A 21,234-nucleotide genomic window follows, 5' to 3' on the forward strand; every position below is an offset into this window, starting at 1 on the left:
TCCCATTTTAAAACTGGACCCAGTGGGGGTCTCCCATGCTGTTGTTTGTTGGTATAGACCATTGAATACCATTTCCTTTCCCACCCATGGACTTTGGGGCTGAGTTTGGCAGAGCCAGACTTCTTTAAGGCAGCTTTGTTCCACGGGATCTTGAAATTTCTCCCTGCATCCAGTTTACCTATATTGTTTTTTTTTTTGTTTTTTTTTTTTTTGAGACAGAGTCTCACTCTGTTGCCCAGGCTAGAGTGAGTGCCGTGGCGTCAGCCTAGCTCACAGAGCTCACAGCAACCTCAAACTCCTGGACTCAAGCAATCCTCCTGCCTCAGCCTCCCGAGTAGCTGGGACTACAGGCATGTGCCACCATGCCTGGCTAATTTTTTCTATATATATTTTTAGCCGTCCATATAATTTCTTTCTATTTTTAGTAGAGACAGGGTCTCGAACTCCTGAGCTCAAACAATCCACCTGCCTCAGCCTCCCAGAGTGCTAGGATTACAGGCGTGAGCCACCGCGCCCGGCCTACCTATACTGTTTTAATCCCAATCATGGTCACAGTTAGATTCCCCTCCTAGCCACCAGCAAGATTCCTTAACCCCCATATAAACTCATGGATACAAATAGACACATGAGGGTGTCATGGTTAAAGCAGGAGTTTTCAGCCCCACCTTTAAGACTCATTGGAATGTTATTTGTAGCCCAGCCCAGATACCATCTGCAAAGCGGTGTATAAGACAGCATAATAGTTAAAGCAATATGGGGCCACAGGTGAAGGAAAACTTAATTTTATCTAAGGTGTTGGAGGTCAGAAAAGACTAAAGGGAGGACCTGGGATCTGCAGGAGTTTGTAGATAGACTTGGAGAAGAAAGCTTTTTATGTAGAAGAAAGGTTGGGCCTCTAGGAACTCAGGTGTGCTTTTAGTGAATGGGCGTGTATGGGAAATAAAAATAACTTCGCGTGGGTTTCACAGCCTGAATCAACACACCTGTTGCTGGATTGCAAGTTGCCTTGTTAAAACCAATGACTGCTTATTTATCGATTCATCCTTTTAAAAACTTGCAAAGCGGCTTCAAGAGCTACTGTGAAAATGTGCACGTGTGTGGGTTGGGGAGAAGAGGAAAGTGAATCGGGGTCTCTGGCTGCTCTAATTCCTACTCCAACCACATCAACACAATTTTTGTTTGTTTAAGAGCTGATGTTGGATGTGATATTTCATTTGGGGCTGGGCACGGTGGCTCACGCCTGTAATCCTAGCACTCTGGGAGGCCAAGGCGGGTGGATCATTTGAACTCAAGAGTCTGAGACCAGCCTGAGCAAGTGTGAGACCCCGTCTCCACTAAAAATAGAAAGAAATAAGCAGGCCAACTAAAAATATATATATAAAAAATTAGCCAGGCATGGTGGTGCATGCCTGTAGTCCCAGCTACTCGGGAGGCTGAGGCAGGAGGATTGCTTGAGCCCAGGAGTCTGAGGTTGCTGTGAGCTAGGCTGACGCCACGGCACTCTAGCCCGGGCAACAGAGTGAGACTCTGTCTCAAAAAAAAAAAAAAAAAATAGAAGGATATTTCATGTGGGGGGGAAAAAGGGTTATTCTGCTAGATGCTTGAAAGCCATTAATCTAGGACCTCAATTAGAGTTGTAAACGGTACCTGTCTCTAGGACAGTCTCATAACTGAGGTCAGCAACTCTCTCTCCAGGCTCTAGGGTCCCACCTAGAGGCAGAGTGAGCCCCCATCTGAGGTCTGTGGTCGCTGTTGCTCTGGGCAGTTTCAGCTTTGGAAGGAGCGCAGACCCATCCTGGTGGGGTAGACAAGGCTCAGCATCTTCAAAAACCAGATACATTTTTTGAACGTGCTGTTTTGAATTTTTTAATTCTCATGTTTTGTTTTTCCAAAAGGATACATATCCGTTTCAAAAGCTTATAAAATACATATAAACAAAAAGAAAGAAAAATGGCAAATCAACTATAATCCTACAAACTGGACATGGATAACTGATAGCACCTTGATATACATTCATCAATTAAGAAAACCTATTTTGTGGTTTTTTTTTCTTTTTTTTTTTTTCATGGTCCAAGCATGTGGTGATTTTTATTAAGAATAACTTTGGTTCTAAGAATTCCACCCTCAATTCTGTGAGGTTTTTTTTCTTAACAAGGTATGGTTGATGTCATTCTTGTTATAACATCTTCTATTGCACCATTTTTATGGGGCAAATAATATTCCATTATGTTAATGAGCCACGATATATCTAGCTAATCCCCTGCTGTTGGACAATGAGATTTGTTCTAGTTGTTAATTATTATAAACACTGCTGTTACGGCTCTTATTGAGAAGTAAAAAGGGTTGGGAAGAAAAGGATGGTTGGAACGAGTCAGGCAATGTGTGTGTGTTTGGGCAGGGGAGACGAGTGAATATGTGTGGTGGTGCAGGTGGTCTGGTCTGTGTTTAAAGGGACCCTGTGCTGTGTATGGGAGTCAGAAGCCACTCAGTGAGGTGACTGGCAAAAGAGACTCTGGGGCTGGGGAGAGTTAACTGCCACTGGCTGAGCGCCGGATGGTATCAGGACGATGACTGCAGAGTGTCCTCAGAAGACCTGGAGTATCTGGTCATGCCCAGACTCCTTGGCAACAATGCTGCCAGAAGAAAATGACTATTATGGGCCGGCTGTTCATGCCGAGAATTATAGAGGGGGTCACAAAGGGCTTGTATAAAAGGCATCCGGGTGGCAAGAGTGGCTTTATGATGGCTATCCGCATGGATGGAGCTGGGTTACTAGAGGTGAGATCAACGGCTATTTGAGTGGAAAACCTCAGCGCTCTGCAAAGGAGGTGGTTTCTGCCGTCACATTGGTGAGAGGTACCAGGTATGATGTTGGCAGGCCAAGGTTTTCAAATAGATCTGCTCACAATGGCTCTAGTCCAATTGCTGCTGTGTAGTCTTTTAATGTCCAGAGACTTGGGTCAGTGGTTCAGGGACCTCAGCAGCATAGATGATTATTTCCTTAGGTGAAATGCTCAGATGTGGAATTTCGGGCTCAGAGTCCAGGCAAGATTTTAAGGGTTTTGATATGTGTTGTCAAAGAGTGATATTGCTTCCGCCAAAGAGTGCCCTAATTTTACCGTGTAAACAGCAGTGCGAAGACACACCTGTTTCTCCTCAACCGTGTAACACCGGAGAATTTATTTCATTTTATTTTTGCCAAAATAGCAACATAGGCAAAATAGTTGCCTTCATAACTTGCTTTCTAAAGTAGTAGGTGTGCTTAATATTTTCTCATAGGTTTATTGGCTACTTTTATTTTTTTAAAAAATCATCTATTTATGTCCTCGATTGGTTTTTCTGTTGGTATGTCCAGACCTTTTTGCACTAGTGATTGATGAGTTCTATAAATATTAACGATGTTAAGTTTTGTCTGTGAGATGTAGCGTCCATTTAGGAGTTATCATTTGCTTTTTAATTTTACTGTGGTGTTTTGATATGGAGAATTTTTAATTTTGACATATTGAAGCTATCAGTATTTCATTTATGGTTCAGTCTTGGACTTTATGCTTAAAAAGTCTTTTTTTCACTGCCAATAAAAATTATTTACTAATTATTCCCCCTCCCAATTTTTTTTTTGTTAATTTTTTTTTTTTTAACTTACAGGCACTTAGATTTCCTCTGTATATTATCTCAAAAAAATTTTACATTTAAGTGTTTAATGAAGAAAAGTTGGATTCTCTGTAGGGTACAAATTTGTTAATTTATAAGTAACCAATCAATTAGACATGATAATCAACATGTTTATATCCTTGAGCAGGGACACAGTTGTTAGACCTCTGCCTCTATTGTATCTCTGTCCATTTCTTCTGGTATTTCGAACACATAAAAAGCACTTAATAGAGTGCTTTCAAAATATGAATGCCAAGCACGCCACCCCGGATGAATTGAATCAGGATCTCTGGGGTTGCAACTTGGGCATAGGTAGATTTTGGCAAAAAAAACCTCATTGAATGATTCAGAGTTATAGCTCTGATCAAGAGCAGTGGCTCTCATTCCTGACTGTGCATTAGAATCAACTAAAGGGCTTTAAACATTTTTGATGCCTAGGTTGCACCCCAGATAATTAAATCACACCTTTTGGGAGTGGGACCCAGACACTAGTAATTGTTAAAGCTCCCCAGGGGGTTCACAGTTGAGAAGGTACTAGGGAGAAAGAAAGCAGGTGCAATTTACACCTGATCACGCCCCAATTTCTTCATGAAATAGGAAGCACATTTTCTGCTGCGAACAATAGCGATGGAGACCAGGGAGAGGACCACCAGAAAGGGGAAGCTCTGCGTGGGGACAGGAAGTGAGGTGGGCTAGGGACGGGGACCTGGAGGGATGTGCAATGCAGAACGCAGCGAAGAGCGGAACCAGGAATTTGTTCTGTGACCCGTCAAGATTACGTGCTTTTTCTTCCATGAGACTCAGAAATCTGGGCATTGAATGTAGAAAAGATAGAACTGAGCTAGGTTTGGGGGTTTGCAAAGCAGGAATGGACGAAGGAAAAGGAACTGTTTCTTTCTGAGTTATTTCCTCTTGTTACTGACTTACTAAAACATAATTTCTTAAAATGAATGCCCATGGTAATTTTTACTGAATTTCTAAGCTATTTCCAGTGAATTAGGAGCCACATGTTAATATGCACTCAGGGGCTCTCAGCCATGGGTTTGCACCAGAACCACCAGAAGAGTCTTTGCAAAATCCATATGCATGAGCTCTGCTGACTGATTAACAGATGGGAAGGCAAGACCAGGCATCTGTAATTTCCTAAATCTCCATGAGCAATTCTGATGGCCAACCTGATTGAGAACCCCTGATGACAGGAAATATTAGGAGCTGTGACAAACATCGAGTTAAAAGCTGAGAGGCCCAATCCAAATTCTTAAAGGAACTTGCTTTCCATATTTTCTTGCAATGTAACTCATCACATGTTAACCCAACAGAATGTAAGAGATGTCACAGAGGTTAAAAAAGGAAAAAAAAAAAGAAAAAAGGATTCTGCTTTCCTCTGAATAAAATGAATGGTGTTTTGAGTTCCTCTTTGGTTCTTTTTAAGAAATAGCTTATTATACAATACACGGCCAGTATGATCCGGGTTTCCATGATGTGTTGTTTTGCAATATGTTCAGGGATGAGTATGAGGAACCGTGTTCTGGGCCAGCCAAGGAGGGAGGGTATTTCCTTTCGTACCCTCCCTTTGTGATTTAGAAGAAGTTTCAGGAAAGTATGTCAGTTTTAGGATTTTTTTTCCCCTGCTCAAGAAATAAGAGGCCATTTACTTGACTCGAGTGAGAGAGGGTAGAATTTCTGATTTATACCTTCTAATGAAGTCCCAGCTGTCAGGATTAGACCCATGTGAATCGGGCCAAAAACTACAGAGGAGTGGTGAGCTCTTTGCCAACTGACACAGAACATTAGGTGTTATCACAATTTTTCGATCAAGGCTCCCTTCGATTTTGACAGCTTTACATGATTTTTAACAATTTGGCATTCAATTGTTTTTTCCCTCAGTGGAAAAAAAAATTGGCCAATTTTAGTACGTAAAATAAGACACTTGAGAGTTGTAGGGGATATTTTAGAAATAAATATTTCAGGGAGACTGGTAGGAATGAGGGAACATAAAGAATTCAGCATGCGTTCCTTTAGAATACCAAACTTTGTTTTTCCATGTCATGATGAACCATGATAAGCTTAGGGACCTGGTGTGAAACTGAAAGCATAGGGCATTGATTTTCAATGTCCACATGTTCTTACCTTGGATTGAAGAGAGCTGATTGCCTGCATAATGTGTAGACGTTTCTTGGTGTACGAGGAGATGTGACATTTTTGTTTACATTGTGTGTGTATTAATAGTGGTGTCCTGGCTATAGGAACACCGTTTTTCTCATGCTCTGTTTTCACTTGCTATTTTGGGACCCCAAGTCCTCCTATTTCTGGGGTGCGCGGGAGGGGGGTCTAAGGGCTGCTTCCAAGGAGCTCACAAACACAGTCTTCTCAGAATCACACATCTGCCCTTTTCTTCCCCTGCCTGGTGAAGTTTCACACTGCCTGGGAGCCCCTGAAATGCTTTGAACCACTGCTGCTGCTGGTGGGGCCGTCTCTTTGCCCAAGTGCTGCTGGGCTGTGCAAGTGTCACACTGCGCTGGCATGGTCTGTGGGGCCCAGCGCCATGTTACATCTTCTCTTACCGTTGAGCTCTGCAGGTCCTTGGGCTGCACTGCCAGGAGCTCCTGATGGCTTCCAGGACTTGTTAGTGGAATCAGTCCTTATGGCCTTGCTTAAAGAGCTCTCCCCTGAACTGGGGCCCGTCGTGGACCCTACCACTCAGGGGCCAGGAGGACTCTACAGTCCTCCTACCCGTGGACTTGGGGTATCACCATTGGACCAAACTGTTATTCTTTGGCTCACTTACCTTAGTGCAAGATTATTTTCTCTCTAAGATGCTCATTGCTCTCTCTTGCTAATAGATTCCAGAAAAGAAATTGCTCCTACTTTTTATTCAGCAAATCTTTATGGCGGATCCACTCCATACCAACACCAGACGCTCCGCTAGGTGCTCGGGGTGCCATGGTGAACAGACACAGGTAGAGACCCCCTTTCGTGGACCTCCCGGTCTAGTGGACACAGGAAGACATAAATAAGCTACACTGGTAACTATGGATAACGAAAGCTGCAGTAGGCGCTCTGAAGGCTGTGAATCAAGTTCATTCCCAGGGTGTGTCCATTTTTGTCACCCAGCTTGAGCTCACGCTGAGATTCCTAGCTCCAGTCTGTATCCAAGCACTTAAAACTCCCAGGTATTTGTAATGATGGAGGAAGCGCTAGCAGAGGCATTTCCAACCATTTCTATGTCTAGAATTATTTAAGTTTGGCAATGAGATACCTATATGCTTCTCAATATTTTATCTTACTATTTATGTTTTATTTAAATATATTCATTGTTATTTATTTTTATATATATGTTATAAAATAAATATTTCAGGGAGCTGGACAGGAATAAAAGTAAATGAAAAAAGATTGAGCATTTGGTCAAACATATCTAGAAATATATACCATATATGAATACTAAAAATAATATAATTTTCTATTTATATAAAAATATATACATATTGTAAATTAAATCGCATTCTCTAGTCTAAATACCTATCCACTAGGGAGAAGAGCCAGAATATTCTGAATGAAAAGCTGAAGATTAGGAAGCTTAGATTAAGTTTTTTCTGGCCAGGCCGGGCGCGGTGGCTCACGCCTGTAATCCTAGCACTCTGGGAGGCCGAGGCGGGTGGATCGCTCGAGGTCAGGAGTTCGAGACCAGCCTGAGCAAGAGTGAGACCCCGTCTCTACCAAAAATAGAAAGAAATGATTTGGACAGCTAATTAGCTGGGCATGGTGGCGCATGCCTGTAGTCCCAGCTACTCGGGAGGCTGAGGCAGTAGGGTCGCTTAACCCCAGGAGTTTGAGGTTGCTGTGAGCTAGGCTGATGCCACGGCACTCACTCTAGCCTGGGCAACAAAGCGAGACTCTGTCTCAAAAAAAAAAAAAAAGATTAAGTTTTTTCAATCTTCAAAAATGGAATATTTTAAAATTGATAATATTATTGGTTTTTAGCAATGCTTGTCCAGTGGTGGATAAATCTATAAAGTAATGATTGGTGGGAAAATGATCTTTAAACCATCTAGCCTTCTAGTTGTGTCCTCTGACAAACGAAGTATGTTAAAATTTCACATTGCATAAAATCCAGAAGCGACACATTTGTTTATTGTCAGATTTGGGCAATGCGTGGCAGGGAACTGAAACTGGATCTTAGGGGTTTTGAATTTACCATAGTATATAAAAATATAATGCCTTTTGTAAAGAGATTATTCACAGCTATTTCACAGCAGAGAGTGTATGCCCATGGGCTTTCCAGTACTGATGATGGGATGAATATTAATCTTGAATTCATCATCATCATCACCATCATCATCATTTGGTGAAAACTTGCATACAGTTTTGAGCCCAGGCAGTAAGTAGCATGCTAATCAATGTTTAACCAACTGCCTCTTTTTTGGTGGGGGGAATCCTGATTAATAGCATTTGCCAATTTCTGTGGTGTAAATTTTTCCACCATGACCAGTTTCAAGCTCCCAATGTGCTATCACTGAACAGTGATCATGGTATTGGGAAAAGATGCTCAGATGGGCTCTTGTTAGCTGTTATAAGCCGTTTCCACCTGAACAGGTAGCATTTGTGATGTGAACAGGCAAATATGAGAACTAAACTCATGATCTTGTTAAGGCTCTGTGGTGTGACACTATTTCTCAAACTTTTGACTTCCCCTGATATATGGGATACTGGGCAACAGTGTAGCAATAGCCAAAGTCCAACTGTAGTCACTCTTACTATTGACTGTATTCAGATACTTTCTAGTCTACTCCAATTAATTTGAAAAAATAAATTGTTTAGCTATTGATACTTTCTTTTTTTTTTCAGATAGGGTCTTTGCTCTGTTGCCTGGGCAAAAGTACAGTGGCATCATCATAGCTTATTGCAACCTTAAAGTCCTGGGCTCAAGAGATCCTCCTGCCTCAGCTTCCCAAGTAGCTGGGACTGCAGGTGTGCACCACCACACCCAGCTAATTTTTCTATTTTATTTTATTTTTTGTAGAGATAGGGTCTCGCTATATTGTCCAGGCTGGTCTCAAACTTCTGGCCACAAGTGATCTTCCTGCCTTGCCCTCCCAAAGTGTTAGAATTATAGGTGTGAGCCACCACACCCAGCCTGCTTTTTATTTATGTAACACATATATGACTGCTGTATGTGTTAGACACTATTTTTAAGTGCTTTATAGATATTGATTTATTCCTTTATTAGAACCACCATGTGAGGTAGGTGTCGTGTTTCATTATGTATTACTTGGCAATATCGTCTTCCCTACCTCGGTAAGCATATAATGTCAAAATACCAGTGTTTATAGTTTACCTTGAAGTGTATTTTAATTTATTGCCTTTTTTCCTCTTGTCCTTTAAGAGCAGTATGTCTAAAAGTGCTTTGTGCGCTGAATATTTTTTTAATTGTTTTAATAGGATTGTTAATTTTCTTCTCCAGATTTTTTCTCAGTTATGTCTAAATAATTAGTTTTAGCTTTTGCTAGACCCATTTCCCTCTCAGTAAAAATAGATTTGGGAGCCTTTTAATTAAGACTAGTCATACATTCTTCTGAGTAACTGTGAGTAATTCTTTTTATTTTCTGGTTGCCGTGAATTGGGTAACAATCTTGCTCCATACAGCTGCTAGTTTGCTGATCTCTGTGCATCCTCTGTGACTCCAGTGCCTTATGTTCTCCTCCGGTTGGGTCTTTCTCTTGCTCTGAGCTCTTTAAGGGCTTTCTATTGAATTTATAATAGAATAAGGTCGAAAACTTTTATCCTGGCCCATAAGGCTCGCTATACACTGTCTCTGCCACACACAGTGTGGTATAGGAGTTAAGGGTTTGAAATTCAAGTTCTGGGCTACTTGCTAGCTGTGCGACCTTGGAAGTAGTTCATCTCTCTGTGCCTCAGTTTACTCATCATTAAAATGGGAAAATAATAGTATCTACACATAGGGTTTTTATAAGTGAGTTAATGCATGTAAAGGGCTTAGAACAGTGCCTGGTATGTGGAAAGCACTTAGGCAATATTAGCTCTTTAATGCTTTCTCTCTCCTCTCTGCCTTCTCCAACCTCTCACCAAACTCCCTTTCTTTCCACGTGCCTCTCCTGCTGGCTGCCAAGTTCTATCTTCCATTCTTTACCTAATTCATTCCTACTTATTTTCCCCAGCTTTTCCGAAGTGTCACTTTTCTTAGATGTCACTTCTCTGATTCTCAGTGCAATTCGAATCCCCCGTGATAGTTTCTCATCACAGAATTCACTTGCCTTTGAAAGCCCTGCCACGATTTACTATTCTCTGTATATTGGTGTGATTACAGGAGGCTCAGAGCTGTGTCGCTGGGCGCTATTTCCATGCTATTTGCTCCGTCACTCGCCAGTCGCTAGCCTGGGCTGGGTGCAGCACCTGAATGTCTGTCTGCTCATGACAGGCAGGTGGGAGTCTCACTAATGCATTTTTAGCATCGGCTTTATTCCAGGCTTGTTTTTAAGTGTCTTTCCTTGTGATTCCTCCTTTTCTTCTTCCTTTTCACTTAAATAACTTATTGCTCTCCTAGTCTCTTTGCAAGAGGAATACGTGCTCATTCTAGAAAATGCCGCACTCTTGATTTATGTTGGGTCTTGTTTTTTTTTTCCCCCGATTGTGAACTATCAAAAGCTTTCGGGGAACAAGTTAGAGGGAGAAATACATCCATATAAATGAATAATAAAGTAAAACAGGTAGGCATTTACCTACTTAAACACTTGTCTGTTATCGAAATTACATTTCCTTCATCATTTAGTTTGCACAGTGCAGACAAAAAGTTGTTCCAGCAACTGTCATCAGAGGTGGGGAAGGACACGGGCAGGCTGCTATTTTTACCTTTTACAGGGCAATGTGAGCCTCTCGGGAAGTCAGGAGGTCACTCTCTTTATGCTAGTATCTTTTATGGATTTTGCACAAATAAATATTGTTTTGGCCAAGTGGAACAAATGACAACTAACAATAACAAGACAAAGAATTCCAGCTGTGAGTGGACATTGAAAGAGTACTAATTTGGAGAGAAAACTAATCATGGAGCAAAGGAAACAATATTGAATACATATTTACATTGCTTGGAGAGGCATCTGCTGGTCCACTCCAATGACCAAAAGATTTATTGGATATAACTCGCCCCTGCCCTCTGCGAGGTCAGCAGAGTTTTTCAGTTAAGTGATTCTCACTTGAAAAGAGGAAAGAGTGTCCCTGTACCCCCCCAATCTAAACTGGTCCCTATTGAGCTGTGGGGAGCTATGAAATTCCCATTTCTAATCTCACCAAACCCACATGTGGCCCATCAAAACCGAACTCTAGCTCAGCATTCCTTGTTCCTACCGACAGCTCTTGGCTTTGGATATTAAGACTCTCACGGACTGTTAAAAAATATTAATGTGTCACTTCTTAGATTGCCACTTCCTGGCTTGGAAACAATGCTGAATTTGCGATCATCTTTCAAAGGCTTGAACTAAACACTGTGTTCTTAATGTTGACGCAGGCATTTGGAGTTTCATTCAGACAGCTTCACCTGCCAAGAGAGGTTGAAGGAAATCTCTAGGCCATGACGTATTTGAAGACACATTTTCTGTATGGAATTTTTTTTTTAAATAAAATGAGAGATGTGAATGATGCAAATGAGCATCTAAGTTTGTAAAGAGATGCCTTTATGAATTTAAAAATAATAGTCAATTGGTATATCATTTTCTTTCTTTCTTTCTTTCTTGAGTATTATTTATTAAGGTGATATCCACTCAGGCCACTGTGACTTCTAAGGTTGGGAAAGAGGTTTCTAAGGTCATGACTTCTGGGGTTTACCTATAAATGATTTATATCAGACGTAAGTGATGTTTTGTCAAGAATCTAGATGATCTTGCTAGTTTATAAAAATACTCAATTCGCACTTAAAATTTTAAAATAATTACTTAATTGCATAAAAGAAAACCAAGTTTATGATGTCCTGTTAAAAAACTTAGAGTAATCAAGCATTTTATTAGTCATTAATCATAATTTATTTATTTTAAAATGTTTTCACTTTCAGCTGAATGTGCTCCAACAAATTTTTATTGACTTCGTCTCTTTGACCTTTAGAGCTATTCGGTTTAATGACTCCCTTTAAATTAAGTCTTATCAGGTAACGTGGCAGGTCAGCATGTTCACTGAGTAAACTTTGACAAGGCCTGATAAATTCTTAGCAACAAAAATGGGGTCTTTAAGTGGATAAATATTTGAAAACGAACGTGCTATACCTTTTGTGTATGAAAACAATGCCATCAACACTGTTTGTAGGTCTTGAGATTTGAAGGTCCCTTCATAATCTCAACTTTGACACCCTTGTGTACACACACACACACACACACACACACACACACACACCATGCGATGGTGACAAGATGACTGGTGTGTTGACCAGGCTCAGTTTTGTGGCTAAGAAAAGAGAGGCTTCAGCCTAGCCAATCCTACTGACTGCTTCAAAAACCTCTGGGAAAGAACAGCTTGGAAATCTTGGATTCAGTGTGAATTCTTTTCCATGAATCTCTAGTGGTCAAACAGATTCCCTCTTAAGGTAGTAATACCCGTGAGCCTCTGCTTTGTCTTATTAAATGGCAAGGTTGGACTGGTGAACTTCTAGTTCATTTGACTTTATGATATTCATATGTTTTATAGTTAGCACATGATATATTGCCTCTAGACAGATAATATCAGCCATAAAGTTAAGAGTTTATCAATGAGACTCATATGATCAGAGTGTGAATTCCAGCTTTGCCCCGTTACTGTATATCTGAATTTGGGTGTCTTCGAACTTCTCGGGCCCCAGTTTCCACGTTGGTAAAATGGGATAGTAATCCCTCACCCTCAACTTTGTTCTGAGGATGAAATGAGATAACGTGTGACAGTGCTTACTTAGCTCCGTAACCAATGACGGTAGTTACAATGAAATGGTCAAAATGACTTAGGATCCGCATCCAGGGAAATACCAAGACACCAAAGCCTTCTCCACCTCTGTATTTTTTCAGTGTGCAACCTCATTGTTATCTTGGAGTTCCCTGTGGACAATAGGCCTCAAATAAGGGAATACTTAATGTTAGGGCAGGAGCTCATAGCATGGGATGAGAAAGAATTCTCGACACGAAGATTAGACTAGTTTATTTTAGGTCCCAAAGGGAGGGAAGGGCACAACACAAGAGAAAGAAAGGAAAAGTCCTGGCAGAGATGGTAAGGGGTTTGGGGTTTTATTGAGGGGAGAAGAAAAAGAAAAGAATAGTTATTGTTGTCACTTGATAGCAGAAGACAACTATAAAACTGCATTTGTTTTCTTTTTCTTTTTCCCTCTTTTCTATGAGGCTGGCTTATCAGGATCTTTGAAATGTGGTCTGATGGGAGAGCTCACACCCCTATTGTCTGTTTGAAAACTCTTTAAGTGCTATTAATAAACTCTTGAATAAAAAAAACAATTTCAGCCACAGGTGGTTAATCCAACAAAGAGCCATTTGTACACTGTGAGTTTTCTCTTTAAAGGGACAATTATGGGTTGTGAGTTTACTCCGTTATTTTTTGTTAGTTTATTTTTTTTCCATCAGATAGTTTATTAGCAATAGCATCCTTTCACTTAGAACTTTATTTTTGAATTGAAGTTTAAATTTTCATATAATTTAAATTAAAATCAATACATTTAAAACATTCTAAAATGTAAATAAATCAATTCATTGCAGGTACCGATGATGGGTCCATCCGTACAACCTCTTTGCCTCAAATAAAAACGGTGACAGAGCAAGTGAGGCCAAATGAAGAAAACTCGGCATCTCCCCAGGCTGCAGGGGCAACCCAGGTGTGGCGACCACCAGGAGCCATGACACAGAGCCAGGCGTCTGCGCTGAGGGCACCCCTGGAGCCCTCCTTCCACTCTGGAATCCTGAAAATAATGTCTCGGCGGGATGTGCGGGCCGAGATATTCCTGTGGAGCTTTCTGCTGTGGTCGGACACAATGGAGATGGTGCGTGTGGCCGGTCACCCCAGCGTGTACAAGTCACCCTGGGTATATCCAGTCTACATATTCAGTTTCATTTCTGTCCTGCGGATGATATTCACTCCCAAAAATCCTCTTCTCAATTCCGTGAGCGTCTTGCTGCAGGATTTACCCTTTGTCTTCGTCAGACTTGGTTTAATCATCGTCCTGGGGACGATCACACCTGTTTGGGGCCTTTGTAAAAACATACTGGTGACACTCTCTTATGTTTACTTCAATCACCTAACCAGACTCAGGGTTTTCTCTGCCTTTGAATTGTCTCCGTTTTAAAGAGAAAATGGGACATTAGGATGACCTTTTTGTTATGCATGTGTGCACATTTGTAATACTTTTTTTTTCCTAGGATGTGAGTTTTTACACTATATAAAGAATTGAAGACTAGATTGTAGAGAATAAGCTAGTCATAATAACTCTGGCATACCATTTTTTTTGTTTACGTATACAAATGGTGCTAAATTTAAACAATGTTATATTCTTGTATGTTGGCTCTCAGGGATGTCTAGAACTTGTTAGTAGTTAATTTTAGTTATATACACTGTACTTTTTCTAAAAACACTTTTCAATAAAGCCTTTTTAAAAAATTGAGATGATATTTTCCCACTGTTAGTCCAAGAATGACATTTTTATCTTTTATATAAATTAAAGAGCGTTCTATGAGTTGATTAAAATTAGGTTGTAGGAAATATATCTGAAGTCATTGAAGAATTTTTAGGTTATACTTTTTTTTAAATTTGGAAATTGTAGTTTTAGGGTCTACTTCAAACATAGAATTATATTCTTTATGCCACTGCGGCAGGTGATTTTTATTTAATCGATTGACTTCAGCATAAAAAGCAATTCACTTCAGCAGATATTCGGCTCAGTTCAAGGCTAAGCCATTTTGCTAGTACTGCAGTACTAACTTGAAAGTTGTTTAGTATAATGAAGTCAAGGTACATCAGTAATACCTAGATAAAGTTTTGTAATAGAAAGCCATAAATTGCAGACGTAGGTTTCAAAGTAAAAGGATATTTTCTTTGTGGAATTTGATACCATCATAAAAATTAACAAGTACAAGTCCCGTTTAAAATGGGAAGTTCAACCTTCTTACTTTTTTTTTTTTTGTTTGGGACAGAGTCTCACTCTGTTGCCTGGGCTAGAGTGAGTGTCGTGGTGTCAGCCTAGCTCACAGCAACCTCAAACTCCTGGGCTTAAGCGATCCTACTGCCTCAGCCTCCCGAGTAGCTGGGACTACAGGCATGTGCCACCATGCCCGGCTAATTTTTTCTCTATATATATTTTAGTTGGCCAGATAATTTCTTTCTATTTTTAGTAGAGACGGGGTCTCGCTCTTGCTGAGGCTGGTCTCCAACTCCTGACCTCGAGCGATCCCCCCCCCTCAGCCTCCCAGAGTGTTAGGATTACAGGCGTGAGCCACCGCGCCCGGCCTTGCTTTCAAATACAATAGTAAAGGCATCAGTGTCTTATGCGATATGGTATCATGAAGATCTTGATGTTATAAAATAATTAAATACAAAATCATGTCATTTGCCTTTACCATGTTGGGACACTCTCTAATACTTATGGTGTGGTCTTTCCATTGGATACCAATTTTCAGATGCTGGAGAAATTTGCGAGAGGCCTTTGGAGGCAGAGTAATGATCTTAAATAGCCAGTCTTTTCAATGCTCTGTGGTAACAAATAGCTTAAGAATGAAATAACTGACCAATGAAATAACTGTGACTCCAGTTGCTCCCAAATCCTGCAGTCTCACTTTTCCTGTACATTCTATGGTATTTCTCACACTGTAAGAGAAGGTCTATTCATGGTTGTTAAAAGTTTCCCTTCTAGTTTTATGATTTGGGGGCAAGTTCCTGGACCACTGTGGGCCGCAGGGGTTCATCTAAAAGATGAACATTATACTAGTGCTAATTTAATAAGGTAAGAGGATGAAAGGGTAGAAATGCTCTGAGCATATTTAACAATATTTAACAATAACTTGATAAATGCAAAGTGTTTTAATGGTACCATGTCCCCAAGAAACAGGTAACTAAGTGCATATTTAAAATTTTCTTGTTTTATTGCTTTCTGTGTCCCTGCTTACCATCTGGGAATAATCATTTAGGCCTTGCATTTGTGGAAAATAATATGTAAAAATCGTAAGGTTACTGCAGACTATAGTTTTTCATCAGGGAGTATTATGTTCAAAAGTGAACGATCTGCTGAATATAGAGATTAAAATGGATGTGGACATCCATTCATTAGACAGTTGAGTTTCCCTCCTCTGAGCTCTCAGAGAAGCCGAATTATAGCATTATTATTAAGACTTTCATTATGTTTACTTTTCTGAGTTTCCCACTTATCTTTAAATTCCTTAAAGGAAGGCCTGAGGGTATCTTGTTTAACAACAGATCTTTATCTTCATCTGCCAATCCTGCGGGTGCTTAACAATAGTTATAACTTAAAAAAAATTATACTAAAAATAATTTTTTTCTAATTCTGCCATGGTGATCTTTTTGATTAAGAAAAGTCTATAGCCAAGGGATTAATCTGTAATATCCCTAAATATGAAAATATTTTATATAAACTTATCTTTCTCTTTATATTGGAATTTATAAGCAGTAAGCAAGTAAACTCAAAAATATTACTTGTTTGAGTTTATAATGCATTTTGTATATAATATCTGAACATGAATTTGCCTGATAATTTGGGAAGTGGCAACACTTTATGCAAATAATGAAGGCATGTACAAAAGATCACATGTTGGAGGAAAATTGAGCACCTAATTTTATTTAATATTTTAAGAGTGTACACATGTTTATAGAGGTCAAGTCTGTAGTATTTGATGGAAATTACAGCTAATTATGCTGATAAAAAACTGATAGTTCTACACTGTGATTAAAAGTTATGTTATTAAAATGATTAATATATTGTAGTTCTCATAGCTTCTAATTATTGCTAGTTAAGGCCCATATAGATTTTATGCCCTAATAAAAAGTTTACTTTCCTGCTATATGAAATATATTAACATTTTCAGTAAATGGCAGTATCTGCAATAGGCTATATGATATTTTTTCCAAGTAAAATTTGGAGCCCAGATGATAATGATGTCTTTATTAAATATCAAGTTCAAATAAAGTTAGTTGTAGGAACGATGCATTAAAAAATTCATCTATGATCAGACTATTATTGTATAGTCTAATAATTTTTATAAAATTATAACTTTAACAAAATCTTAACAAATCCTAATATCTTTAATAGACTTTTTAGTCCCTTTTCTTTCTAAAGGTTAACGTCTGAAATGATAACATGTGAATGTTACAGTCTTGTTTCTCTTATCAGGGCCCGATTTCTCTGAATGACAATTGTAATGAAACATCGGAAAGGAAAGAGAAATGAAATAGTGTGTTGAATGCCTACCATGTGCTGGGTGGGCACTGTGCCGTTTGCTTAATAAATGAGTATCTTGTGCTCTGGACCTCGGAGTGGGATTTTACTTAGTGAACATATCAATAGCTTTTCCTTGTCATAGGCCTTAAAAAAATGTATTGAATTAAATTTACAAAAACAACAATATACCACTTGGAAGCTATGGAACGTCAAAATAGCTACTTTATAGTGGATATAGTAAATAATAAAAGAAAAAATGTATTAAATATGTACAGCTGAGCTATTTTATTTTACAAAGTGGTTAGTTTTACATGTTCATTAAAATTCTAGGTTTAAGCAAATCTTTTGTTGGATGTCTGTTTCATTATGGGAGGATGCGTTTACTTAATTTTGAGATTTCTGTTTTCCTGCCTCTCATCCACCTTCTGGGCTTTTTAGTTGTTTGATCCAAGCACATGAACAGTAGAGTCAGGAGGTGAGAAAATAGAGAAGCAGGTGTGCACACCTGCATAGGCAGCGACATTGAGAACCAAATCCACCTGCCTTAGAAAGGTGTTTCAAATCCTGACAAAGAGACATGCATTCATTCATCAACTCTAACTCATACTCCTCCATGCATTTATCACGTCTGCCGTGTGTGATTGTCTGGCCCAGTGAAGACCACACCTTCCAGTTGAACAGTGCGCAACCTACACATGCCTGAGTACCAGTGGTTAATAGTTTTAGTTGCACTAAAGATTTTTAACTTTTACCTATATTGCCATATTTAGCCTGAAGATTATTTTTCTGAACATTTATTTCATTAATTTGCTCATTTGACACATTTGAGTACCTATTAATAGATTAAGTGTGGTTTTTATGAATAAGTAATCCACAAAAAAATTCTTGGTAAAACTGGCAAAATTACTTTAAAGAGGAGTTTAGTCTTAAATATATCACAGGTTGATTTTATATGAATTTGGGGATAATATTTACTGTAGTAATACTTGCTGTGAAAAAGTTTGCATTTGCACATACACAGATCTTAATTGTCCAAGAGATGCCTATTTAAAAAGTCATAATTTTTCTTACATTGAAATTGGAATATTAATGGATTTTTTAAAGAAATGTTCTCTTTCTCTACAAAATCTTTCTTTTTTTTCTTTTAAAGATTTCGTTCAGACACCTTAGAGAATAGCTGTTTCAGAATATTTGAGTGGATAAATACAAAATTTGCATTCCGAATTGCTAAAAATTATAAGTAACATTACATATTTGGTACAGTTCTGAAGAACAAGCCCAATGTTTTTGTGTCTTGTTTTCCATCTATAAAGTGTAGGTCACTTTCAGATTATAAATACATTTTTATCTTCTTCTTAAGTTTTTTTCAACTGTTAAGTGGATCAAATAGCCTTCTAATTAAATTACTTTGTAAAGGTAACTGAGTATATTATAAGGATGTGTGCCATGCCAAACCAAACCAAACTAAACAATGCATTGGTTACAGAACTCTAAAGCTTATAGGCCTTTCAAATAGTCTGCATACATATAGTGTAGATTACAATAAATGTAAATAAACTATCTGGAGACAATTACAATTAAAGCCAAATTTTATATAAATAATCTAATACAAAGAAATTTGATGCTATAATGTAATTGTTTTCCATGAAACTGCAAATGCATTATTGGTGTTTTGCTATGTTTTGGTAAGGATTGGAAAATGTGATGAATAAGAACATAAAAAATAGTGTTCCGTCTTCTAAATTTTTACAATTTTGACTTCACATCATTATATATTCTTTGTTCTTCTGGCTGAGTAGGAATTATCTTGGTAACATCTGAGTAAATTTGTCCATTAAAAGATAGGCTTACTGGAGGAAAAAACCACACAAATTTCTGAATGGGTTACCAGTTTTATCTGTGAGAAATGATATAACAGATTACTAAAGAATTTGTTGAGCAATTTTCTTGAAACTATTTCAGTGCAAAGCAGACACTAAGTTCATCTTATATGAAATTGAGTAGGTATGAAGCAACTGATATTTGAGAAACACTTTTCTAGGAGGAAATGAAATAGTTCAGCAATTGTCTTGCCAGTAAAAAATGGGGATATTTTTAATATTTTAGCTTGAAGAAAGGGCTAGTTAAAAACAACCACCATCATCAATAGCTAACCAGAAACCAAAACCAAAACTTAGTAGAAGGGTATAAGGAAGGTGACAAGAGTTGGGTTTTTTAAAAAATTGTAAAATGTACATAACAAAATTTACCATATTTTTAACTGTACAATTCAGTGGCTTTAAATATATTCACCAAGTTGTGTAACTCTCACTTTCTATTTCTAGAACTTTTCATCATCCAAAATATTAACAGGAGCTCTGCACCCATTTAACAATAACTCTTCATTGTCTCCCAGCCCTTACCTCCCCACTCCTGTTAAGGTCTCTTTTTTCTGTCTCTATGAATTTGCCTATTCTATGTACCTCATATAGGTGGAATAACAATATTTGTCCATTTGTGTTTGGCTTATTTCCCTTAGCATACTGTTTAAAGGTTGTACATGTTGTAGAAGGCATTAGAATGCCTTTTTATGGCTATATAATATTACATTGTATGTATATACCATATTTTGTTTTATCATCTGCTAAATAGACACCTGAGTTGATTCTACTCTTTGGCTATTGTAAATAATACTTTGAACATTGGTGTACAAATATCTGCTTAAGGCCCTGTTTTCAATTCTTTGGGTTATATACCTAGAAGGAGAATTGCTGGATCATATGATAGTTCTATATTTAAATTGGTGAGGAACTGCCCAACTGTTTTCCACACTGGCTGCACCATTGTACATCGCCACTGGCAATGCCCAAGGGTTCCAAATTCTACACATTTTTATCAACACTTATTATAGTCTATTTTTTGATAGTAGTCATCCTTTCGGGTCTGAAATGACATCTCATTGTAGTTTTGATTTGCATTTCCCTAATGACTAATGAGTATCTTTACATGTGCTTATTGGTCATTTGTTTATCTTCTTTGGAGAAATGTCTATTTAGGTCCACCAACTATGTTTTAATTGGTTTTGTTATTGTGCTTGTTGAATTGTAGTTCTTTATATATTCTAGATATTAATCCCTTACAGATAAATGATTTGCAAATATTTTCCCGTATTTTGTATGTTGCCTTTTCACTCTCTAAATAGTGTCTTTTGATGCATAGAAGTTTTTAATTTTGATAAAGCCTTACTTGTTTTTTTCTTTTGTTACCTGGGCTTTTGGTATCATATCTAAGAAATCCAATGTCATGAAGATTTTTCCTGATGTTTTTTCTAAGAGTTTTATAGTTTTAGCTCTTATGTTTAGATTTTTGATCCATTTTGGGTTGATTTTTGTGTATGATGTGTAAGGTAAGAGTCCAGCTTCATTCTTTTGCATGTGGATAGCCATTTTTCCCAGCACCATTTGTTGAAAACACTGTCCTTTCCTCATTGAATGGTCTTGGCACCTTGCTGGAAACCAATTGAACACATATGTGAGGGTTTATTTCTGGGCTGTCTGTTCTATTCTACTGGTTATATGTCTGTTGTAATGCTAGTGCCACACTGTTTAGATGACTGTTGTTTTGCAGTAAGGTTTGAAATCAGGAAGTATGAGTCCTCCAACTTTGTTCTTTTTCAAGATTGTTTTGTCTTGAGATTCCATATGAATTTGGAGGAGGTTTCTATTTCTCCAAAAAAAAAACTGGGATTTTGACAGTGATTGCATAAATTTATAGATTTTGGGGGGTAATATTGTAATCTTAACAATATTAAATCTTGCATTCCATGCACACAGGATATCTTTCCATTTATTTAGGTCTTCTTTAATTTCTTTCAGCAATGTTTTGTAGTTTTCAGAATACAAGTCTTCTGCCTATTAAATTTATTTCTAAGGATTTTATTCTTTTTGATGTTACTATAAATGGAATAGCTTTCTTAATTTCCTTTTATCAAAATACAACTGATTTTTGTGTTTTGATTTTGTGTTCTGAAACTTTGTTGAATTTATTAACTCTGCAGTTCTTTTATGGAAGCATTAGGACTTTCTACATATAAAATCATGGCATCTGTGGACAGAGATAATTTCACTTCTTTTCCAATTTGGATGCTTTACATTTTTTTTTCCTGCCTAATTACTCTAGCTAGAACTTCC

At 38.2% G+C, this 21,234-nt stretch overlaps 1 protein-coding gene across 1 annotated transcript in view; it reads left to right on the forward strand.

Moving 5' to 3' along the window:
• Positions 1 to 14,258, forward strand: part of TMEM236 (transmembrane protein 236) — a 33,754-nt gene extending 19,496 nt beyond the window's left edge. The window contains exon 4 of the mRNA XM_045555608.1: positions 13,383 to 14,258. Within this exon, the coding sequence (XP_045411564.1) occupies positions 13,383 to 13,966 (584 nt within the window). The 3' untranslated portion in view covers positions 13,967 to 14,258. The remainder of the gene's footprint in view (positions 1 to 13,382) is intronic.
• Positions 14,259 to 21,234: the final 6,976 nt, after the last annotated feature.

The sequence above is a fragment of the Lemur catta genome, chromosome 1, assembly GCF_020740605.2.
Source record: "Lemur catta isolate mLemCat1 chromosome 1, mLemCat1.pri, whole genome shotgun sequence".
Taxonomy (NCBI): domain Eukaryota; kingdom Metazoa; phylum Chordata; class Mammalia; order Primates; family Lemuridae; genus Lemur; species Lemur catta.